General features: G+C 36.4%; 1 protein-coding gene across 3 annotated transcripts in view; it reads left to right on the top strand.

Moving 5' to 3' along the window:
- The window catches only part of LOC129003419 (protein phosphatase PP2A 55 kDa regulatory subunit), a 184,875-nt gene that overhangs the window by 75,944 nt on the left and 88,133 nt on the right, over positions 1-20,798 (top strand). For all 3 annotated transcript variants that reach the window (XM_054431721.1, XM_054431714.1, XM_054431727.1), the window contains exon 2: positions 628-793. In XM_054431721.1, the coding sequence (XP_054287696.1) occupies positions 718-793 (76 nt within the window). In that variant the 5' untranslated portion in view covers positions 628-717. The remainder of the gene's footprint in view (positions 1-627; positions 794-20,798) is intronic.

Genomic DNA, 20,798 nt, shown 5'->3' on the forward strand with positions numbered 1-20,798 from the left:
CCCTAGTGTAACCGCTAGTTTCATCTCGGCATTCAATGGTTGTTTCTTGTTTGTCTCGATTAGTAGCGTTGGTGGGTAAGTCATCTTTGATGAGATCAACCAAAAAGAAAAATTGGTCTTTTGACACACGGAAGTACTTAGTTTCGTTATAGCACTAAATTATTACGAACCAGAATGTTATACGCCCCTTCACTGTCCCGATTCTTAAATATGTCACTTCGGTCACTGCGACTTGACACTAACAAGGATAAAAGATCTACAACATCATCATCAATGTCATCATATAGCATCAAAGCCAAAAGGGCTTTCCTCTTTCTATTCATACTCGTCGCTAGTTTGGACGGAACTGAATCTCCGCAACGTTATTTTCGCAGTCTGTAGAACCACCCCTCTGATTTTTCGCTGCGTAATTTTCCGCTGCGAAAGATTACGCACCGCATGGCGGATATTCCGCATCCTGTGGAACCATAGCTTTACTGTGTATGAGTGTACTGTGTAGGCTAATCATAAAACCAACGATTGTGTCCCATGTAAATCTGTCCCTTCGTCAGTTGTCCTTTACTGCAATTTTCATCTGAGACGGGCTATATAGCAAGTTTGTTTGATCCTAGTGTTTATTTGTTACAGGGAAGTGTGTCAGCACCGTTGGACACAATTCGCCACGCGGGGGTGGTGGGGCTGTGGGGCTTGGCCCCCTCCCCCACAGAAAAGTTGACTATGATCCGACAATCTAGCCTCACCAGGCTGGGGGTCATGATCAACACTGCTGTCAATAAAGGAAAAAATAATTCTGGTAGGTATCATAATATGTCAGGGTTACACTATTACTGGGGAGTGGGGACTCCACTAGGCATTTAAAAAAAAAATAGTAGTATGTTTTCTGTGCTCTTGGGCACCTATTTGTGTTGCCAGCTGATCTTACTAATATTATAAATGTGAAAGTTTGTGTGTTTGTTTGTTTGTGTGTTTGAAGTTCAATCACGCATAAACCACTGGACGGATTGGGCTGAAATTTGGAATGATGATAGCTTACATTCCCGATTAACATATAGGCATATTCTTATCTCAAAAATCCTTTCGGGCTCCGCCCCAGTGGCTCTGTAATTCCCCATGTTAACCTTATGAGTATTCATATTTAAAGGGAATTAAAGAATTTAGTCAGCTGTTTCAACTAAAAAAGTTGGTTCTATCATAGACTAACCAACACAAGTAGACTTCTCATCCCATTGTAAATTTTGAAGCACGTTTTTCGTGTATAGTTCATGTACGCGACACAAAGGCGCTAGTGTTGATGAAACTTTGTTTCCATTATTTTAGGGTTAATTTCTTGATTTGTGCTTTACTGTTTGGTTATATAACTAGGGGACAAGTTATTATGTATGATTAGATCGTATTATTTGGTTAAACAAGGTTTTAAATGGCTGTAATAACGGGAAACAAATAGTAAACAAAACACGACCTCTACATAAACCGTACATGAACTAACAATAAAATTGTCTTCAGCTGTTCCATAAGGATAAGAAATCTACTAAGGGAGTATGTTTTATCTATGGTTCTATGATATGGAAAAGCATCAAATAGTAAGGATAAGATTTACCAACAGGGTGCAGCACTATATTTTTTTTGCATTTATGAAAACAGCTAATTTGAACTAAGCAGCAACAAACAACTGTGATTCGCAATGAGAACTGTCAAAGTAGGATTGTTTACAGTTATGTTTATGTTTTCATTTCATGAATAATTTGTGATATTTTGCGAATTGTTGATAATTTATTTTTCTCTATTGTTTAGGTGAAGTGGTAGAACATTATGGCTATGGTAGATGTGTAATACTATAGAATACTGTAAATTTAAAAAAAGCAAATTTTATCAAACTGTGTCCTCCCTTATTGCAAACGCAAAGCTTGAGTCTAACTGCAATAAGCATTTTATACTTATATTCCAAAACCGTACGAAGGACAGGTACTCTGCTAGTTAGAAATAAAGATTTAATAAGCGATATATCGAACCGCATTGAAATCGATATTTAATCCAATAATACCTCACAGGTTATATGTTGAACTACATCGACGGTACAGTAATTTATTACACTTATTAATAAAACGCAGATTGAACACTGGTCTAATTTAGGCATGTGGGGAAGGTAGGTTGGGGCTTATGAGTATTCGTGACTACATTTAGTGTTTTGAAGTAAGGTTAAATTAGGAAGGTAAAGTGTAGGTTATAGGTAGTTGATCGGGTTGTTTATTTGTGTTGCACTATATTATTGTTATCTTTTGGAATAGTTGGTTAAATAGTCTAGTAAACTTATGATTTGACTGGGTAAAATTGCTTTATAAGCCATTGAAGTGGTATTCGACTCAACAAATGTTACTGAGATGACTTTCGAGTGGAATATTAGAATATAAAAAGACAGAGTGTTGAAAATAGAAGTAACTGTGTTATATTAAAGATCAGAATAGAAAAGTAAACAGCATTTCATAATAAACATTTTGGTTGCTATGGTAACAACTACATATGTTCATAACATTCTCCCCCACTTAATCGCTGGAGAGCAAAGTCCTTAAAGATAGGACGGAACCTTGCGCTGTCCGCAAGGACGAGTTAATTTGTTTTCTTTTTGTTCTGTGGCTTGAGGTCTGTCTAGATTTTCTTCCCTTAGAGTACCGTCTAGTTCTGTTGGATTGTTTGAACTTGATTCAGACTCTGGGTGGATCTCTTGTGGTGGTGCTTGACAGTCTATAACAGGTATCCGTCTTGGAACAACAGAACTATCTTGTTCGTTGTGTCTTGTAAATGTAACTTTCTTCTTGAATACAAGAGTCGAAATCAATTGATTTATATGTGTCGTTTTAAACTTCGTCCAGAATCCAATTCAACAATGTAATGGTATTGACCTAATTTTTTCTTGACTGTACCAAAACTGCCATATGTCTTTATTTCCCAGGTGAACTCTTGCCTGAACTCTCTCCCCCACTTTAAGAGAGCGGAAGCGAAGAGGTGCAATTGATTTTGATGGAAGTTTTGCCTTTGGGTTAGGGAGAAGTGTGGCAAGTCTAATCCGAATCTTCCTGTTCAAATACAACTCTGCTGGAGTCTTGCCTGATGCCAAAGGTGTTGCTCGATATCTGAACATAATGTTTTGTAGCTTTGTGGTAATTGGGGTTGGATCATCGGCAGCAGCAATAAGTCTTCTCTTTAATGTTTGTATGTTTCGTTCCGCCAGGCCATTTGTTGCAGGATGGTTAGGAGCAGTAAATTTTTGGAAAATCCCACGTTCTTTACAGTAGTTGATAAACTCCTCACTTTTGAATATAGTGGCATTGTCCGAGACTAAGAACGAGGGGTACCCATGAACCGAGAAAATATTTTCAAGTAGTGTCATCGTCGTTGCTGAGGAAGGAGCATTTCGAAGAATGCGAACTTCTGCCCACTTTGATTTAGCATCTACACACATGAGGAAATAATTTCCATCCAATGGACCGGCATAATCAATATGCACTCTTTCCCAGTTTTCATCGGGCTGATCCCACGGATGTACCGGAGCTTTTGGTGGATTGTGACGAACTTTAGCACAAGCTTCATAGCTTTTCACTAATCTTTCTATGTCTTTGTCCATACCTTCCCAATATACATATCTTCTAGCAAGCTGTTTCAATTTAGTAATTCCGAGGTGTGATTCATGGAGCTCATTTAAAATTTGATTTTGAAGACATTTGGGAATTACGACTCGATCTGATCGGAAAAGTATGTTGTCTGAGATCATGTAAGGGCTATCTTTGCGACTATTTTTCAGTTCATGTAAAAGAACTTGAAGCTCAGGGTCTTTTGCTGTTTCTTCTTTTATAGTTTCTGCGGTTATCACTGTGCTGGAGATTTGAAGTAAGGTTTCTGCATTGATTGTGTTTATTTCTTTGTCGAATGTTAGTTCAGATGAAATTGATGATTGAACTGGGCTTCGAGACAAACAATCCACGTTTTCATTGTCTTTCCCTTTCTTGCATCGAACTGTATAGTCAAGACCACTGAGGAATGAAGAATAACGCAATAAGCGAGATGATGTCATTCGTGGCAGAGCACGTCCTGGATGAAAAATATGTGACAATGGTTCAACATCAACTGTATTCATCGGTGATTGCTTTCTGTTGTCTACCTCACTGAGTTCAATTCCAAGTCCACGAATCCAAATTCGTCCTAACAAAGCAGAATGACCTGCAGGTACTATAAATAAATCAGCATTTAGTGATTGTAAGAGACTGAGCCAGTTACTTTACCTTTAGGTTTTATTATATGGTCAGAGTAAGAGCGAAATGAGGTAGGAGTTGGTTGAAGTGGCACTTTAAGTCCAAGTTTATCAAAGTCCGTTTCTGAGATTAAGGAAAATCGTGCACCAGAGTCTACTTCAAATGTTTGAGGCTTGTTGTTGATAGTGACTGTAACCATGTACCTATTTGTCTGAGTCTGGTCCTACTATGTAAAGATCTTCCACATCGTTGATTTGTGTGATTCCATACTCATCTGGGTGACTGGATTCATCTTCTGTGTAGTGAGACAACAGGGTGTTTGTTTTAGAGTTCTTTAGTAGAGACGTTATACACACTTTTGATACGTGGCCTTGTTTTCCACAGGAAGTGCATTTAAGATAATTCCGATTAGTTTTGCATTCATTAGAATTAGACTGATGGTTTGATCGACCACATTTGAAACAAAGTCCATCAATACCCAAAGCTTTGTAGTCAACGTGTCTTTTTAAGCTTTTGTTACGGAAATGTTGTGATTGAGATCTATTGGAAACGCGGTCATCATATTTGGGAGTCTTAAATTGCTTGAAACTTTGATATTCCTTTGTCTTAGACCTTGAATGCCTATAAATTTTGTGTGTATCTGCATTTTCACTTGATTATTGTGTGACAGGAATACAAATTTTATTTGATTCATAGCGGGAAGCTTCTAGGGCAATTGTTTTTTTGAGGAGTGTGTCAAAACTGTTGAGATTAGTGTCTTGTAGAAGTTGTTCACGTATCCAATTGTCTTTTAGTCCTCTAATAAATTGAGGGCGGAGAAATTCATCAGCAATTGAAATTTTACTTTCACATTCATTGCAAGAAGTGTAAAAATTACAATCATTCAGGTTACCTTTCAGGACTGTGACAAAATCAGAGATAGATTGATGCAACTGTTGTGAAACACTGAGAAAATAGTGTTGTGCAACAATATGAGATACTGTAGGTAACAACATCACTGTGAAAAATGTTCGATTAATTTTGAAAAATTAAGGTCTTTTACAGGATTGTCTGGGCCCAAAAGAGTTGTCAGATTATTGTAATGTTCCTTACCAATGGATGAGCACAGGAGTTGAGCTTTCATCTTGTCTTCTTTAATGTTCTTCAAATTGCAATAATTTTCAAAACGTTCCAAATATGATTTGAATTTATCATTATTTGGATCAAAATGTTCAAAGGGATTGATCTGAGGAGTTGAAGTTTTATTACCTAGAGCTGCAGCCAAAACATTCATGAGCCTTTAAAATTGTTCTTCATTCATTTTAAGTTAAAATGTTTAACAAAATAAAATATCTTGAAAATAATAGAATAAAACAAGAATTGATAATAGTTTTTTACCAAATCGTCGCCAACTGAGATGACTTTCGAGTGGAATATTAGAATATAAAAAGACAGAGTGTTGAAAATAGAAGTAACTGTGTTAGAAAAGTAAACAGCATTTGATAATAAACATTTTGGTTGCTATGGTAACAACTACATATGTTCATAACAGTTACTTTACAACATATCCAAAATCCGACAATGGGAAAGTGTCTAAAAATAAATTTTAAAATGGCGGCTATTTTTCTTAAGAGCTATTTATTTTAAAACATGAATAGTCAGATAAATATGGGATATGGCCTTAAAACAATGCAAGAAAACATTGTATGGTTTTATTTGGTATAGTGTTAGGTGTGCAGAGTGATGTACCTACTAAAAGTTGCCTATAATCGGTCTACAGTAAACCCCCTCAAATGACGATAAAAAATTGCGGTTATCCCCAACATTGGACACATTAAAAAATATATCACATGCATTTTTATGCATATTTTTGAGATATTCACTTAAGATTACCACCGATATTTATAGTGTAGTTAATCCTTTATTTTGATAGGGAACGCATTTTGGCCGCCATTTTGGATCTGCCATATTGGATCCACCATATTGGATATAAATATATATTTTTAAACGTAATGATAGTGTTGTGACACGTCATTATAAATTAGATTTTCACGCTGATTTCAATGCTGAAATCCGTTTTTAAAGATATCTTTTCGTTTTGAAGATATATTCAAACGAAGATTCTTCCTCATACATTTCTTATGGACGTTACGTAGTTTGAACATTTTTTAAGATAATTTTTCTTTTATCTCCAGTTGTTACTAACGCTTGCAGTTTGTTCTAGCCTTAAAATATTCGGTGATAAAAGTGTTTTCATTTGAGCTATTGATCATTAAAATCGGACATGTTATAGACGAGCTACAAACCCTAACACAATATTAAATTTAACTTTTTAGAAATAATTTTTTATTAAAAGATGTATATCTCGGGTTGCTAATATGTAACCAAGTTCTTTCTTGTCTCAAATTACTCAGTGGATGTTTGGCTTTAATTTTATGTATTACATAATAAAATCTGACAAATTTAAAATGAGTCATGAATCTTTATTTAACAGTAAATTATTTCTTTTACAAAATTTGTCTTTAGTTTAGGGAATTTATCCCCAATTTTAATAACTCCCAAAAAGTAATCCATAGCTAAAACAAAAGTCAATAATGTTACTATTTATTTAAGACTGTAGAGATTTTTGGGAGTTATTTATAATTGGGGATATATGTCTAAAACTAAATACCAATTTTGAAAAATAAACAATCTACTGTTAAATAAAGATTCATGACTGAATTAAAATTCATCAGATTTTATTAAATGGTTAATAAAATTAAAGCCAAAGATTCCCTGAGTAATTTGAGACCAGAATGAACTTGGTGGCATATTAACAACCCGAGATATACATCTTTTAATAAAAACTTATATCTAAAAAGTTAAATTTAATATTGTGATAAGGTTCGTAGCTCGTTTCTAAATCATCCGATTTTAATGATCAATATCTCAAATGTAAACCATTTTATCACAGAATATTAGAAGGCTAGAACAAACTGCAAGCGTTAGTAAAAACTGGAGTTATAAGAAAAATGATCTTAAAAAATGTTCAAACTACGAAACGTCCATAAGAAATGCATGGGGGTACAACTTTTTGTTTTGTAGTCTTTTTGCATTTTATTTTATTTTATTTTATTTATACATGCCAACGGCTAAGCAAGCCAATACATAGATGAAAAAACAAGCTGAACAATAATTCAATACTCAATAGAATACAAAATACATGTACATCAAACATTGCCTGTTTTGATATGTTTACTGTTTCATACTATAGTATTCATGTTTATTGTTTCCTATAATAGTTATTTTTTCACACATTTGTTCAAACGTCTGAGAATAATGTCCTTCTTCGTGAAAAACTCGTACTACCGTACAGTATCTGATACAGTATACAGTACTACCAACCCTAGAGTGATTATCAGGGCCGGATCTAGTATTTTGGCGCCCCTAGGCCCAAATAATTTTCCGCCCCCTAGTCTGGTCACAGTTAGGCCTACTTTCCTTCAAACCTTTATTAAAAACTATATCATGCCCATAGGCCTAAAAATACCACTCCTCGTCGGAATTTTATCATTGCAAGTTTTTTGAAGAATTGACTTGTTTAGCCTTAACAAAATGCCGTCTTATACACCTTTAAAATGCTCACGTTTGTGGCCTGTGGGGCTAAAACAAAAAAACTCAACCGACCGAGCATTACTGCAAAAAACATGGCCATTGATTCCAATTTCAGGTCCAAAAACATGAACTCCATGCAGTACGTAATACCATAGATTAAACATACTCTTTTAGTAGATTTGTCATCATTATGGATTAGCTGAAAACAATTCTTGTTATTTAAACCTAGTTTATGCAAAATAAAACGATCTAATCATAAACAATAGATCGTCTCCTGGTTATATTACAAGAAATTAAAACATACATAGAACTAACCCTAAAATAATAGAAACAAAATTACGTCAAACAAAACTAACGTCCAGTGTCACCAACATGAACTATACATGAAAATACTTTTGAATTATCAATGTGATAGAAGTCTACTTGAGTTATATTTAATCTATGGTGGTACTGCATCTAGGTTAAATTTCCAAAGCAAAACAGAGCAATATTCCGGCCAACCATACCGATCCTTAGGTCTGAGGATAAGATGACAGCATTAATGGTGCTTTGGAGGGTATTGATTTTTTCTAAAACCTATTGCAAACTGAGATTAATATTTTTTCGTTGATTTTAAAGATACATTCATGGTTTATTTTTTAATATTCAACACATCGTATTATATATTTTAACTTTATACTGCAGATTGATGTTAACTAATAAAAAGATTAGTTATTTTTTGTGAGGTGAGGGAGGTAACAGTGTCTAGCATGCATGCGCCCCTAATCACTCCGATCAGTAGCGCCGAGCCAGCATAGTGGCAGTGCAGTAGCAACTAGCTACTATCCCCGGCCCTGGTAGCAACGATGCGTACCGTCACAGAAGTATGTTTTCTGTGGTACCGCTCGGGCGCTCGTCAACCCTACATCCTACCCGTATAACCAATGTTCGTTACCAATGTTGTAATAAAATTGATGCATAATTCTGAAAATTAGTTTAAATTCTCCAACAATTATTTCTTCCTATAAACTTAAGAATCAGAATGATTTATTAGCCAGAGTTTTTTTTTATCAATTATTTACTTTTATTTTTAGATATTCAAGCCCTGTACACACCGGAGCGATACTTTATCGCTAGAGTGGCGCGATACTTTTCTTAGAATTATATCTGCGATATTTGGGCGATAATATCGCAGCGAAAACAGGTGCTTCCATACCAGAGCGGGAAAGGGACGCGCGGGAAAGCCAGTACACCTCAGAGGGTGCGGTGGTTGTGAGACTCTCTAGTTGCAAAAGTGTTGTGTTATAGTTAGTGTTTGTACACTGTACTGTGTGTAAACTTAAAACTATGACATGGTCTGATGAAGAAGAAGCTTTTCTGTTAACTAGCCGTGCTATTATAGAAGATGAGAGAGCAAGGAAAATGTGGGTATACGACATAAATAAAGAACGGCTGCGATTTGGCGAGTACCATATACGCTCATGACCCAGTTAAGAAAAGATTAAACAAGATTCTACATATTCTGGAATTAATCAGGAATGTTTTGACGAGTTGCTGAGTTTGATTTCTGGCATTATCGAAAAGGAAAGTACCCACTACCGTGAAGCGAGTGCCGAAGAACGGCTAGCAATCACTTTAAGGTTTTTTTCCTAGGACGCTAGGCACGAGCCTGGGATTGTTTTTCACATTACTTCAGGCTAGACCTAGGGGTTGCGGCATTACCAGTTAGATAAAATCCATTGGTGACTTGGCGGGGATCGAACCCGGGACCTCAGGGACTGAAGTCCCGCGCTCTAACCACTACGCCAGCTCGCTCCCCAATCACTTTAAGGTAAGACTGGTATGTAGATATATTTTTCAATGAGTTGACGGATCAATTAGCATTCCACCCACCTCCATTACCATTACCATTACCTACCATCTCTCTAGTTCGTCTAGTCTGACTAGCAAAACCTCTACAATATGCTGTGCTATAGCTAATATAATATTGTATGAACTATTAAATAGTAATTTGAATCATCATCAAACCAGTATTAAACGTTATTCTGTCAGCAATCACCCAACATTGGATTGACAGCGGCACTGGAAAAACTATTGATAATTCAAATCAAATGTTTAAGTGTTAAAATCTATATATATATATATATATATCTTACTAATATTATCTATATCTATACTATTATATAAAAATCTAATGGTGTCTGTATGTGTGTTACTAATAGGTACAAAAACTACTGAACCAACTGGGCTTAAATTTTTACAAAAACATAGCTACCATACCAAGGACCCTTATAGGATTATTCACATTTCGATACTGACCGTAGGCTTTGCCCCTTTGGCTTAAAAAGTACTGAGGTGAACATTTTAAAAGTAAATATTGATTGGTCTCCATGGCTGCGATTTGAACACTAACAATGTTTGTATACATTTGCTTTGACATTTAAATGTAAACAAGAAGAACTGCTAAACTGCATATTTCACAATTTCAGACAGCTGATACAAAGAAATTAAATATAATATTTTCCATAACTATGAGGTAGGTTTATTTTAATCTAACCTTTTATCGTAGATTATTTATTCAAAAAACTATGTCAATGATTATAGAAAAAAAAGATTCTATAACCGTTGCTGTATCAACTCCGGCTCTGCTTTGGATTTTTTAAAACGTCTAAGTTATGAAAATAATGTTATTGATATGTTTTCATGGAAACAGTATGAAAATTACAATGTATAGATGTTTTGTATGAATTTGGAGGCTACTTTAAATAAATTATAACTGCTTAATTAACATGTGTTGGATTAACTTAACATAACTTGCACATCACATTGTTTTTATATTTAGGTAAATTGAGTTGTGTTTTGCTAAACCTATGCTTTAATCAAACTAAAGAATATCATCAATAACTAAATTGTACGTCGTTGATTTTTGTTTTCTAAAATCTGTTGTATATGTGTAACTATATTTAATTATCAATAGTAATATAAAATACTCTTATTTTATCTTAACATACCTTTCAGTTCACATTTACTTTATTTAATACATTTCTTATTTGTGTTTTGCCACACCACTGATTAATTTTAAACCAAGGAAATATCATAAAACTAAGCAGTACACAGTGTTCTTTTGTTTCTAAAATATCTGTTACTATGTTTACTTAATGGTAAGTGTGAAAATGTAAAGGCAATGGACGATGGAACTGATTAAAAGAACTGGTTTGTATATTAAGTTGTTTGTTGATATTTTTAGAGTAGAATCAGAGATGCAATGAAACATATACTGTATTTGCTATTACATTTTTTAGTCCTTGATGCTGTGATAATCATATTAGTTTTGTCTGCTGTCCTTAATGCTAAATTATTTGTTTAAAATTTTTTATAGTACGTATGGATATAGTTTCTTTAATATTTCAAAATTAATAAGGCACAGCAATATTTCTAAAGTTTATAACAGCTGACTTAGTTTTGCTAATGATTTATTGTGAGTGAAGAAACTGAAGATGGAAGGATTTGTGATTTAATATAAAGAAGAGTGAAATTATAAAAATGTTCATTTAAATTTAATAATTAGTAGGTACTTTTGCAACTTCAAAATTGAAATTTAAAATGTCAATGATAAATTTAAAAAATACGTAACTAAGGGGCATGAAGGCAAATCATGTATGTCAAAGTTTTATTCGAAGATTTGGTCAGTTTTTCTCACATCAGCCAACACAAGATTTAAAATTAATCAAAACCAAAATGGTGGTATCCACTACATACCAGATTTAAAAGTCATAACTTAAACGTTTCTATTATGGCTATAAAAGTTGAATATTGTTTCTAAAAGCGTTGACAGATGTGTAACTATTATATGCAACATGCAACAGATGTAAAGATTAAAATGTTTCTATTTTGTGTCCTCTTCCCGTTGCAAAGCACGGGTACAACAGCTAGTATATATATATATATAAGGCAAAGCCCTCACTGACTCACTGACTCACTGACTCACTCATCACTAATTCTCCCACTTCCCATTTACCTAGGAAGCTGAAATTTGGTACACTGATTCTTTAGGCATTAAATAGGAAAACTAAGCTATTTTTATTCTGATCGGACTCTCGGGCTCCGCCCCAGTGGCTCTGGAGTTTCCCATGTTAACCTTATGAGTACTCATATTTAAATGGAATTAATGAATCTTAACAGCTGTTTCAATTAAACAAGTTGGTTCTGTTCTATGATGTGCAATTAGCATTTAAGTTACAAGGATTACCAACAGGGTGCAGCACACTATTATTTTTTTAAATTTATGACTACAGACATCTAATTTGCAACCAAAAGGTGAGTGAGCGTAGCGAACGAACTTCAACCTAGAGGCGAGTTAGCGTAGCAAACGAGCTAACCTGAAGACAAAGTGAGCGCAGCGAACGAGCTCCAACCTAAAGGTGAGTGAGCGTAGCGAACGAACTTCAACCAGGACGTGATTGAGCCATGCGAATGAGCTCACTTATGAAGTAAAACGGGGCAAAGCCCGCGGGTACAGCTAGTAATTAATAAATCCAAGATGTCTGAATGTTTGGGAATTCTATTGTAAATTCTTCAGAAAAACGTAGTTTAATAACAAATAATGAAGACGAACCCTATTTTAAATTTCTAGTTGCTAAAACGTGATATAAATCATAGTGCATCGGGTATGTATAAACAACTTCAAGTAAATGTTCGGTGATACACGACATGTTGTTGTTGTTTTTACACGTACAGAGAAAAGACAAAACTGAGTAGTTCATCGTTTGGCCACATTGGTATCGCCGCGATACAGCGCTGCAAACAGTGCATGCAGCGTTACCGCGATACTATCGCTACGGTATCGCATTCGCCTCGGTATCGCGTATCGCGGTTCGCTCTGGTGTGTGCGGCTCCATAAGGCTCCATGGTTTCGCAAGAGAATTTCCAAGAAAAAGTATCGCGCCCGCTCCAGTATCGCACGGAGTATCGCTCTGGTGTGTGCAGGGCTTCAAAAAGATTTTCCTCTCGGCCGTGCGCCCTTCGGGAGCTCGAGCCCATAGGCCCGGGCCTACCGGGCCTATTGGGAAATCCGGCCCTGGTGATTATTGAAAATGGTCCATTCTTCTTTTATGACCCATTGCGCAACTGTGGGTGTAAAAGGCCCTTATTAGACGAGGCAGCCAAGTTGCGCAGCCAGCCGGGCAGCCAGTCGGCCAGCTAGTCACTGGGCATTGGTTCTTATGGAGCTTATTACACGAGGGCAGCCAGTTGCGCAGCCACTGTTTGGCTGCCGGCTGGTTGCCGAGCCCGGCGACCGCACAGGCAACCACTGGCTGCTCGGTCTGGTCGCGCTCCTGTGTAGCTTACGGATCTTATTACACTGGGCAGCCAGTCGCCCTCTGCCACACACATCAGTAGTAGATCATCACTCGTGGAAGTGCGGTCATCTCTGCCGGTCACATCATTGTGTGTTGTTTTCCTCAGTATTCTTGTAATATAATTGTGTAATTGGTGTAATATAATCCTTTTTCTGTTCTTGATGAAAGAATAGGATGTATATGCATTCTTCTCTTCCTTCATCTTCTCTTTTTCATGAGTAGCAGAAGAAGCAAATATTCATCTCGCATTCTGACAGCGTCTCTCCCCAACAGAACTGTTCCACCAACACTGTTCCACTGTCAACAAGAGACTGGCCTATTTGGTAATTTTGTGGCTGCTCTACTGGTTGCTCTACTGGTTGCTACGCTAGGCAGCCAGACAGGCGACTGGCTGCCCGGCTGGTTGCGCAACTTTAAGAGCCTAAACAGAACGGACTGTCTTGTTCTGCTTCTTGAGGGGAGTGCCAGATCAATTACCTAATGTGAGAACATTGAAACAAAATGATAACAGTTAGGGGCCTATTCAAATTAATAGTTTGTCAAAGAAAACTTATTAAATTTAGTTATTTTTTGTAACTATGGAAACTTAAATGTACATACAAATATGCCCTTAACGTTTTAATAAAGTATATATCTAATTTTGTATCAAGATTTGGGGAATTTCACTATTTTTCCCGCCGTCACGGGGTCGAGACCTTTAATTTGAGCCCTCTCCCGTCCTTCTACAACTTCCCAGTCGCCCATAATTTTGACGCAAAGAATCTGCTTACGTAATTAATATATACATAGATATTATTGTATTTATTTGATATTTCAATATCCAAACTGATATTTAATTTATGTATATGTGCTTTCCCATCATCCCATACCGCCAAAAGTCTTAAAACAAAAATCACAAAAATTTGAAATTTTGCCGCCATTTTGAATTTGATTTTTTAATAATTTTCCATCGTCGGATTTTGGATGTTATAAAGCATAATTTTCTGTGTTGAATACCACTTCAATCGCTTTTGAAGCAATTTTGCCCAGGTTTAAGGGTAGGCATCCTAATTTGGCTTAGTTTGACTGGACTAAAACGGGCAAACGATTTCAAAAATTAATGCTTGCATGGTCTTAACCATCTACAGTATTCTAGCGGGACGATGTCGAAGTTGGACAACGTTAAACGTGGACTACGTTAAAAGCAGACACCGCCTCCATCAGACAACGATAAAAGCAGACAACGACGAACATGGACACATTCAAATGTGTCCAAGCTTAACGTTGCACGCAAACGACGAACCTGGACACATTTATAAGTTGTCCAGGGGTGGCGTTGCACGACACGACGAATATGGACACATTCAAATGTGTCCAAGTTTAACGTTGCATGCAAACGACGAACCTGGACAAGTTTTCAAGTTGTCCAGGGTTGTCGTTTGCGTGCAACGTTACCCTTGGACACATTCAAATGTGTCCAAGTTTAACGTTGCATGAAAACGACGAACCTGGACAAGTTTTTAAGTTGTCCAGGGGTGGCGTTTCACGACACGACGAAACTGGACACATTCAAAAGTGTCCAAGGGTAACGTTGCACGCAAACGACGAACCTGGACACTTTTAGTTTTTGAATAGACTGTACACCAGGCTCATCAAATTCTCAGTCTCGCTCGGTTGGTAAACTCAGAATGAGCTTCCTAAAACAGAAATGCCGTGAATACGCCTTATTGTTACAAGGCTTCTTTCTAACACACTGTTACTAATACACTGTGTTGTAGTGACTCATAGTCCGCGAAACACATTGTACATTATAAATTCGGAAATTTAATTGCATGTTTATTTGGTCGTTGTAAATGTTTGCTGGATATTAACTAGTAGTACGCTTATTCCGCGCGTAACGGGATGAGTGAACATGAGCGCAGTAATGAAAGAGTCCACCCACACCTAGCCTACTTACCGGTGTCACTGGTGAACACAATGTTATTTGTATGGGCAAATCAACCAAATCTTAGTCAACAACAATCCTAACTTCTCATCCATTAATCAACCAAAGTCATTGGTAATATACGTAATGGATTTCCAACAGTTATTGATAGGACGTAAATCCATCGTTCCTGTACAACATGTCTTTTGATTAAATGAAGCCTATTTCCATATTTGTTATGAGGCCTATCATAAACAAAACTAAGCCAAACTGAACTAATCTAACTTAACGTAATTGCCAAAGCACGATGTAAGGAATCTCCTAAAAAATATCGTATGGCTTACAATGATGATTTAAAACAACGATATCGTAATTATATCATCTAAAAATGATTAAAAATCCAATATATGTTTATCTAACTAATGAAGGGTCCCCACACTCCGGACTGTCCGCCTCAACTACTTCCATCACCACTTCCTACGTCGTGGACATGTTTCCCTCCCTTCCCATAGCATTTTAGTATTGCAGGTACATTAACCTAACTGTCACAAAGGGCCCCCACACTCTGGACTGCTCGCCTTGACTACTTCCATCACCACTTCCTACGTCATACCTGTTTAATTCCCTTCCTTTAGAATTTTTTTTGATTGCAGATCCATTAACCTAACTGTCGCAAAGGGTCCCCACACCCCGGACTGCTCGCCTTGACTACTTCCATCACCACTTCCTACGTCGTGGACATGTTTCCCTCCCTTCCTATGGCATTTTAGTATTGCAGGTACATTAACCTAACCCTCACAAAGGGTCCCCACACTCCGGACTGCTCGCCTTGACTACTTCCATCACCACGTCCTACGTCGTGGACATGTTTCCCTCCCTTCCTATGGTATTTTAGTATTGCAGGTACATTAACCTAACTGTCACAACGGGTTCCCACACTCCGGACTGCTCGCCTTAACTACTTCCTTCACCACTTCCTACGTCGTGGACCTGTTTCCCTCCCTTCCTTTAGCATTTTATTAATGCAGATACATTAATCTAACTGCCACAAAGGGTTCCCACACTCCGGACTGCTGGCATTGACTACTTCCTTCACCACTTCCTACGTCGTGGACCTGTTTCCCTCCCTTCCTTTAGAATTTTTTTATCACAGATCCATTAATCTAACTGTCACAACGGGTTTCCTCACTCCGGGCTGCTCGCCTTGACTACTTCCTTCACCACTTCCTACGTCGTGGACCTGTTTCCCTCCCTTCCTTTAGCATTTTATTAATGCAGATCCATTAATCTAACTGTCCCAAAGGGTCCCCACACTCCGGACTGCTCGCCTTGACTACTTCCATCATCACTTCCTACGTCGTGGACATGTTTCCCTCCCTTCCTATGACATTTTAGTATTGCAGGTACATTAACCTAACAGTCAAAAAGGGTCCCCACACTCCGGACTGCTCGCCTTGACTACTTCCATCACCACTTTCTACGTCGTGGACATGTTTCCCTCCCTTCCTATAGCATTTTAGTATTGCAGGTACATTAACTTAACTGTCACAAAGGGTTCCCATACTCCGGACTGTTCGCCTTGACTACTTCCTTCACCACTTCCTACGTCGTGGACCTGTTTCCCTCCCTTCCTTTAGCATTTTTTTTATTGCAGATCCATTAATCTAACTGTCACAACGGGTTCCCACACTCCGGACTGCTCGCTTTGACTACTTCCTTCAACACTTCCTACGTCGTGGACCTGTTTCCCTCCTTTCCTTTAGCATTTTATTATTGCAGATACATTAATCTAATTGTTACAATGGGTTCCCACACTCCGGACTGCTCGCCTTGACTACTTCTTTCACCACTTCCTACGTCGTGGACCTGTTTCCCTCCCTTCCTTTAGCATTTTATTATTGCAGATTCATTAATCTAACTGTCACAAAGGGTTCCCACACTCCCGAGTGCTCACCTTGACTACTTCCTTTACTACTTCCTACGTCGTGGACCTGTTTCTCTCCCTTCCTATAGCATTTTTAGATTTGCAGATACATTATTCTAACTGTCACAAAGGGTTCCCACGCTCCGGAATGGTCGCCTCGACTACTTCCTTCACCACTTCCTACGTTGTGGACCTGTTTCTCTCCCTTCCCATTGCGTTTTTAGAATTGTAGATACATTATTATAACTGTCACAAAGGCTTTCCACACTCCGGAGCGCTCGCCTTGACTACTGCCTTCACTACTTCCTACATCGTAGACCTGTTTCCCTCTCTTTCCATAGCATTTAAGTATTACAGATATATTAATTTAACAGTCACAAAGGATTTCCACATTCCGCACTGCTCACCTTTCCGCTTCCTTTACCACTCTCTACGTCGTGGACGTGTTTCCCCCCTCTTCGCATAGGAGTTTAGTACTAAAATCTTTGAATTTTTAATATTCAATGCCAACATTAAATTGAATAATGTATAAAGCTGCTTTGTTCTAAATATATACATATATATTTTTAATTTAAAGGTGAATTTTAATACTGAATAAAAACGGTATATAACTGCCGATAAATATTGTAAAGTTCAATTTATTATTCAGAAAGTTGTGAAATTTAATTAACTTAAACAACATTATTCTGAAACCTGTGAAATTATAATGATATATATTCATAGACGCCAAACTGTTTACTCCATGAATAAAATAGCTTAGAGTAAAAGTCGTTCTCTCTGTCTTAAGTAGACAACAAAATTGTTGGTCGCAAAACGTAAACAAATAATAAGAAGAAGAAGGTAGCTCCTAATGTTATTCTTATGGGACAAATTTAAAAATGTTTTTAAGGTTTTTATAATTACTACTGAACGGAATCGTCTAGAATTTTAATGAGGTCTTCCCACTGGTGTCATAATTATTTGTGCAAAATTTGAACGCTATAAGTGCGACGGTTCTTGAGTTTTTGGTGCGAACACACACACAGATAGACAGACAGACAAGCGGACAACTTTTCTCCGACTCCGCTATACACGATACATAGATTCGTTCACTTCGTTCACTCATCTATAAAAAATTAAAACCTATGGGACCTGGATACACCGCGTCCCAAACGGACGGTTCAAATCTACAGCTTTTGTTCAATATACGTGTTGCTAAGTGTCGTAGAAAAGTTAATTAAGTCTCATTTTTAACCGACTTCCCCACTACCAACAAAAGGAGGAGGTTCTCAATTTGTTTGTGGCGATGTTTTTTTTTCTATGTATGTTCACCAATTTCTCTGTGATTCCTTTACCGATCAGTGTGGTTCCACCACCAAAATAGCCAGTAGAGTTTCTATTTGGTACCTTATATATTATGTTTAAGTATAATATTTGTTTCGGTGAAAAATTCTGAAAACCTTAAATATTCAACACTTATTTTGTTTACATTTGTGCAGAGAAGGCAATAAATAATAATAACATTCCTACAGCTGTTAGTTGAAACCATTTAAATGAAGCTACAGACAATTCTTCATGAAACAGTTGCTTCATATTGATCAATAAACTATTTCTTGCCATGGAGCCTAAATGAATTACATTGAGAAAAATGCATTTTCTTTTGGTTACTATAAAAAATATATTTCGACGTTTGACCTGATTTGTGTATACAGTAATTCTGTTTTTAGTATTGAATATTCTGACTTACAAAAACATATATGTTTCAGTGAATAGCTGTATGCTATTGACAAATAAAGGTGTATTGTGAAAACCAAAGCATTCGTAAAACAGGTCTAAATATAAATCAAATGCAATTATTCCTCACACGACCTAAGAAGTGTGACAGTGCATAATCGTCAATTGTCTTAAAAGTGTTAAATATTTTAATTACTAAACATGCATTTGCAGATGTGGAATGTTAATTGAAATTCTCTACCCAGTTACTATATCATATCTATACTATTATGCCTGCTTCGGAAAGTCCTAGAGGAAGATGATTTGCAATTTCGACTAGGCTATATCTTGAGCAAACAAAACCCCCTACATGACTTACACCATTTTTAGCTGAACCAATCTTCATATAATATTTTCCAAAGGTACTATACGAAAGGTACTATGGTGTTAACGACCAATTTTCAACTTTTGAAAGATTTTTTAGTGCTGGTAGCTGAGGAATAACTTTCATATTGTTCCAAAAGGCTTGAGACGTTACTGTATTTCTTTTTATAATGTAGAAGTACACCAATTGCAGGAAACGATGATGTCTGACATTTCATTGTATCTAGAAAAGACAATTAGTTTTTCATTAGGCCTAATGTAATGGACAACTCTTTCTTTCTTAAGGAATATCTAAAGATGTTTATTTTCATACCCATTGATTATGTAACCTGAACAGGTGACTCAAGCAGTTTTAAAATAATGATTGTTCTGTGGAACTTTTGATTGTTTCATACAGTTTTGCTTATCAAAAATCCTCAAGTAATTAATATATAAAAAATTATATAGTCACTAAAAATCATGAAATAATTTATTTTTGTAAAAAAATACAACCGACTTCAAACGCTCTAAAAAGAATGAAATAATTTCAATAAAGTAAACTTTTGTATTAGGCAAGCTCACGTATTTCAAGTCGGCGCGGCTCAAACTGCAAATATGATTGAAATTAAATATTGTGTGTGTATTTTGAAAATCAATAAATTGTAGCTGGATAACATAAATATATAAAAAACATACTGAACTGTTTTGTTTATATATCAAAGGAAATATTTTCTTGTATTTTATGTTTACTTCAGAATAAATGCATTATGAAAATAACACACACAAATGTTCTATATGAATAGGAAAATAATTTAGTTTGATATTATGATAGGGAAAAGAAGCTAGTTTAGTATTAAAACGTTACTTTCCCAAGTTAGAAGCATTTAGCGTTATAATCTTTTTAAAGATACTCGTTAATACCACTATAATGCCGATCTCTGATTACGGTAATAAAATAACACTTAGCGCATAACTATAAAAAAGACATGCAGATTAACACCTTTAGTTATAGATAGTCACCTGCAATATAGACACCCTCTTTCAATTTTGTATCAAAAATCATCATAGAGCCGCACCGACTTAAAATACGTGAGCTTGCCTAATACAAAAGTTTACTTTATTGAAATTATTTCATTCTTTTTAGAGCGTTTGAAGTCGGTTGTATTTTTTTACAAAAATAAATTATAAAACTGCCATATTAAAGTGATTTTTAGTGCCCTTCAATAGTAATTAGCTGTCCATTGTTTTTGGCACATTTGAATCTTCAAAACATACATTTGCAATATGGAGCTGCGGCTGAAATCAAAATTTGTTAATGGTTTATAGAAACGAAATATGTGGAATGTTTTTGTCTGGGGGTTTGTCCTTGGTTTTTCAATGATTGATCAGTCGTCAACCTCTAACATGGATAAACTAACAAAATGAAGCAAACCTTAGATTTTAACGTTTTCGTGGCGAAACAACTGCAATAGAGCAGTCAAATTGTTATGGATTATTTAATTACGGTATGTGTAAATGGATCCTGCTCGACTAAACCTGTTTCACAATGTGCAGTCTATCGTATCCTACGATCACATATCGTACCTACATAGGTTGAAATAATAAAACTGATTCGTTTGAGGATTATTTGAACAAAGCAGCAAAATAGCGGTGACACACAATGACAACATATCAGGCGTGTATTTGAGATCGTTAGTGAATCCACTACGGGTAATACTTTGCAAAACCGTTACGGAACTATAACTACACCCGCCACAACG

This window comes from Macrosteles quadrilineatus, unplaced genomic scaffold, assembly GCF_028750875.1.
Source record: "Macrosteles quadrilineatus isolate MER2022 unplaced genomic scaffold, UCM_ALF_1.0 Scaffold_1__1_contigs__length_201487025, whole genome shotgun sequence".
Lineage (NCBI taxonomy): Eukaryota > Metazoa > Arthropoda > Insecta > Hemiptera > Cicadellidae > Macrosteles > Macrosteles quadrilineatus.